This window comes from Sebastes umbrosus, chromosome 7 (assembly GCF_015220745.1).
Source record: "Sebastes umbrosus isolate fSebUmb1 chromosome 7, fSebUmb1.pri, whole genome shotgun sequence".
Taxonomy (NCBI): domain Eukaryota; kingdom Metazoa; phylum Chordata; class Actinopteri; order Perciformes; family Sebastidae; genus Sebastes; species Sebastes umbrosus.
The window spans coordinates 35,355,633-35,360,632 of NC_051275.1; the positions used below are offsets into that span (position 1 = coordinate 35,355,633).

Below are 5,000 nucleotides of genomic sequence, written 5' to 3' on the forward strand. Positions count from 1 at the left end.
TGTACTTTTTCTGACAATTTACAGACTTTTTTTTTTTTACGTTTTTCTGACATTTTTCAAACATCAGATTTTTTGGGGATATTTTTCTGATATTTTTTCGGGCATTTTACGGACTTTTTTCAGATGTTTTGGGGGGTGTTTTTTGGACATTTTTCTGACTTTTGGCAAAAAGTTCTGACTTTTTGACTTTTTTTTCAGAATCCCTCGGTACCAATACCAAGAAAGTTTGAAAAATGTCTGGAAAAAATACCGGGAAAAAAATGAAAATGTTAGAAAAAATGTCTGAAAAAAGGCTGAAAAATGTTATAAAGTATCCAAAAAAAAGTCAAAGAAATATACGAAAAATGTCAGAAAATGTCCGACAAATGTTCGAAAAAAAAATTAGTTTAAAAAAACGTCTGAAAAAAGGCTGAAGAAAAGGCTGAAAAAATGGGCTGTCAAAGTTAACGCGATAACACGTTAACGCAAATTCGTTTTAACTCCACTAATTTCTTTAACGTATTAACACAACTTGTGATTTTTAGGTTGTAGCGGATCAGTTTTAAAGCTGGAGTGAAGATCCTGATATCATCTGAAACTATAAAACCATCAGTACCAACCATGTCAGTCTAGCTGGTCATGAAGGAGGTTAAATAACACTCCAAACTTACACTAAACGTTGGAGAGGAAAAACTGTCATGTCCATTTTCAAAGGGGTCCCTTGACCTCTGACCTCCAGATCAGTGAATGTAAATGGGTTCTATGGGTACCCACGAGTCTCCCCTTTACAGACATGCCCACTTTATGATCATCACATGCAGTTTGGGGCAAGTCATAGTCAAGTCAGCACACTGACACACTGACAGCTGTTGTTGCCTGTTGGGCTGCAGTTTGCAATGTTATGATTGGAGCATATTGTTTTATGCTAAATGCAGTACCTGTGAGGGTTTCTGGACAATATCTGTCATTGATTTGTGTTGTTCATTGATTTACAATAATAAATATATACATACATTTACATAAAGCAAACAGAACGACCACAAAGAGACACAGAACGTGTCTGATAGTCGTCTCTGTGACGAGCTCACAGGAAGAGATCTGCTCTGTTTCCATCCATTGATTCATTGGTATTGTCCACAGTGAGACCTGTGTGGTATTAGTACTTCTACTGCAGTAAAGGATCTGAATACTACCACCACTGATAAGGAACCCTTTCAGCAGTCCAGTGTATCCAGATGGAGCTCCAGCTGCTCCAGCAGTGTGTTTTTATGGCCCTCCGTCAGCTCCTCCACCTGCAGCCGGCCTCTCCGTTCGTAAAGCTGCTCTGGCAGTGATAGAGAGGCAGCACTTCCTCTGCCAACAACTTCTTTTAGATTGGTTTTCCTGAGCAGCTCGGAGCAGATTCAACATTCAGGAAGTTAACTGTCTGAACAGACTCAGTGGAGGCTGTCGGGGCTCGTCCAATAAAACAGGACAGGCCGTTGACGGCGAGTAAAGAGTCCCGTCGTCAAACACACGCCAGGCGTAGCGTACATGCAGTCAGATTGATGGATGTGTTTCATCTACAGACTGATCTGAACTGTTTAATGCTTTAATGAGTTCATTAAATGTAGTTCAAGACTTAAATATGACACATTTCATCTTTTGGAAAATGAAAACGTCTGTTGACGTATCAGAAACTAAAACTAACTAAAGCACAATTTCTAAAGCTGTAAAACATCACGTTAACAAGTCGGCCGTTCAACACAAGGGTCGATGGTTCAACCGTCGAGCTCCTCCTGTCCACACGCGGAAGTGTCCTTGAGCCAGGCACCGGTCCAGGGGCCCAACGGGGAAGAGGACCTGTTGGGCCCCTGGACCTGAGCTCTGTTTGAAGGGACTGACATTTTTTTTGGTGAAAGTCAATCAAACAACCACAGAGAAATACAAAAACCTAAAAGAGACACAAAATGACCACAAAGAGACACCAAACAACCACAAAGAGACACCAAACAACCACAAAGAGACACCAAACAACCACAGAGACACCAAACAACCACAGAGACACCAAACAACCACAAAGAGACACCAAACAACCACAGAGACACCAAACAACCACAGAGGCACAAAACAACCACAAAGAGACAATAAACAACCGCAAAGAGACACCAAACAACCACAGAGACACAAAACAACCACAGAGACACAAAACAACCACAAAGAGACACCAAACAACGACAAAGAGACACCAAACAACCACAGAGACATAAAACAACCACAAAGAGACAATAAACAACCGCAAAGAGACACCAAACAACCACAGAGACACAAAACAACCACAGAGACACCAAACAACCACAAAGAGACACCAAACAACCACAAAGAGACACCAAACAACCACAAAGAGACACCAGACAACCACAGAGACATAAAACAACCACAGAGACACAAAACAACCACAAGGAGACACCAAACCACCACAAAGAGACACCAAACAACCACAAAGAGACAATAAACAACCACAAAGAGACACCAAACAACCACAGAGACACAAAACAACCACAGAGATACAAAACAACCACAAAGAGACACCAAACAACCACAAAGAGACAATAAACAACCACAGAGGCACAAAACAACCACAAAGACACAAAACAATCACAAAGAGACACCAAACAACCACAAAGAGACAATAAACAACCACAGAGACACAAAACAACCACAAAGACACAAAACAACCACAAATAGACACCAAACAACTACAGAGACACAAAACAACCACAAAGACACAAAACAACCACAAATAGACACCAAACAACTACAGAGACACAAAACAACAACAGAGAGACAAAATAACACAAAGATACAAAACAACCACAAAGAGACAAAAAAACACAAAGAGACACCAAACAACCACAGAGACCTACAACTACTACAAAGAGACACAAAACAACTACAAAGAGACGCAAAGTGACCACAAAGAGACACCAAACGACAACAAAGAGATTTAAAACAACAACAAAGAGACAACAAAGAGACGCAAAACAACAACAAGAGACACAAAACGACCACAAAGAGACATGGAACTACTACAAAAGACGCACATCTGTACCTCTGGCAGCAAGCGGGTGTTTGTGGATTGAATCAAGTTAAACTACAGTGTGTGTTATATTATATTATATTATATATATTATATTATTTATATTATATTATATTATATTATATTTATTATATATATTATATTATATATATTATATTATATATATTATTTATATTATATTATATTATATTATATTATATTATATTATATATATGGATTATAGACTGTATATTCATGTGATTTGGTCATAAATGTATTAATAGTTTAACTGAATATTGTCGTCCTCTCAGACTCTGAGGTGCGTCTGGTGTGCAGGGGTCTCATCCCCTACGTCCTCAACTCGTCCTGGGAGATCTGGTGGACGGTTGACGGGAAGAGGCTGGATCAGCTCACCGACCGCCATCGTTTCTCCACGACCAGCAGGTGGACAGGAAATATCTTCACTTCCTGTTTGAGATGTGATGAATCTGTTAAATATAGTTTATACAGTATATACATAAAGTTATATATATATATATAAGTCCTGTAGTCCTGTAAGTCATATGGTTGTTGAGCTCAGCAGGTCTCTACGTGCAGGATGGAATTATGGGTAATACATCAGGTTCTGAGTGTTTTATTTTGAAATGTGTGATATGTGTTTGTCTGCAGACAGCTGAGTTACAACTTCGGGGACCGGACGGAGGAGAGCGTCCTGGTGATCCAGGACTTCCAGTCTGAGGACCTGAACAGGGACTATAACTGCTCGGTGAGGAACAAGATGGGCTCCGACACCCGCAGAGCTCAGCTGGAGGAGGAGGGTGAGGAAGGGGTTAATACTTCTGTTTCCTCTCTCAGGCAGTTTGGTGAATTCTCTTGTTTATCCAGAAGATGTGAATCAGTTTTATCTCCTACTGCTACCGTCAGTTGAACTCAACGCTTCCTGCACAAGTTTCACTTTAAAAGCTTACCAGGAAAGACGAGGTGTGTGACATCGGAACTGCTGGAAGGCTTTTAGTGTGAAATGTCTGCAGGAAGTGCTGCATTTCCATCCATATGTTTTTATGCACATCTTAAATGTGCTCATGCGAGAAGTGAAAAAAAGATAAATGACCATCGAGGTGCAAAACAACTACAAAGAGACACAGATTGACCACAAAGAAACTCAAACCGACTACAAAGAGACAGAGAGCGTGTCGGTCTGATGGATCAGAGGTGAGGAGAGGTGGAGACGGATGAGGAGAGGTGGAGACGGATGAGGAGAGGTGGAGACGGATGAGGAGAGGTGGAGACGGATGCAGAGAGATGAAACTGATGGAGGATTTACTGAAATGTAAAATGTAACTGTTCCTTTAAATCCACTGGGACAGGTGGATGTAGCTGTTCTTGACCTTCAGGTGTGTTTGTTTTGCGTCAGTGTCGCTGCCGTCGGTGGAGCTGGGTTGTGTTTTCGGGGTGACTCTGGTCCTCATGCTGGTCCTCTTCGTGGTCTATCACGTGTTCTGGTTGGAGCTGCTGCTGCTCTACCGGTCCTGGTTCGGCACCGACGAGCGACACACAGGTGAGCAACAGGTGGCGCCTCAGGGCCCGTGATAACTCCGTCACCTGTCCAGATAACTGCAGCTCTCTCAGTGTATTTGACATTATCATACTTCTTTCTGTGTCAACAGGTTTGAATGATTTAGCAGCTTTCTTTGTAATTGAAAAACGTCCTCTGAAGTGATAAAACTGCAGCTTTGGTTTTGCCGCTTCACCTCCTCCACTTCAGATTTTACGTCCTGATACTAAATTTCTCCAATTTAATGATGAGGATCTCTTCTGTCTGGCTGCAGTTGGAGCATTTAGATTATTAAACCTAGAACAGAATAACGTGTTCATCACGCTGCCAGATTCATTCAGTCGACCCTCAAAAACCAGCGCAGTGAGATCTGCTGCCAGCTCACATCGGCGACACATCGGCTGCACT

General features: G+C 41.5%; 1 protein-coding gene across 2 annotated transcripts in view; it reads left to right on the forward strand.

The window, feature by feature from the left end:
• The window catches only part of LOC119491100 (interleukin-1 receptor accessory protein), a 256,684-nt gene that overhangs the window by 24,496 nt on the left and 227,188 nt on the right, over positions 1 to 5,000 (forward strand). For both annotated transcript variants that reach the window (XR_005207540.1, XM_037774758.1), the window contains exons 8-10: positions 3,349 to 3,481; positions 3,707 to 3,855; positions 4,452 to 4,595. Coding sequence is in view for 1 of the 2 variants with exons in the window: in XM_037774758.1 (XP_037630686.1) it covers positions 3,349 to 3,481; positions 3,707 to 3,855; positions 4,452 to 4,595 (426 nt within the window). In the remaining variant the exon portion in view is untranslated. The remainder of the gene's footprint in view (positions 1 to 3,348; positions 3,482 to 3,706; positions 3,856 to 4,451; positions 4,596 to 5,000) is intronic.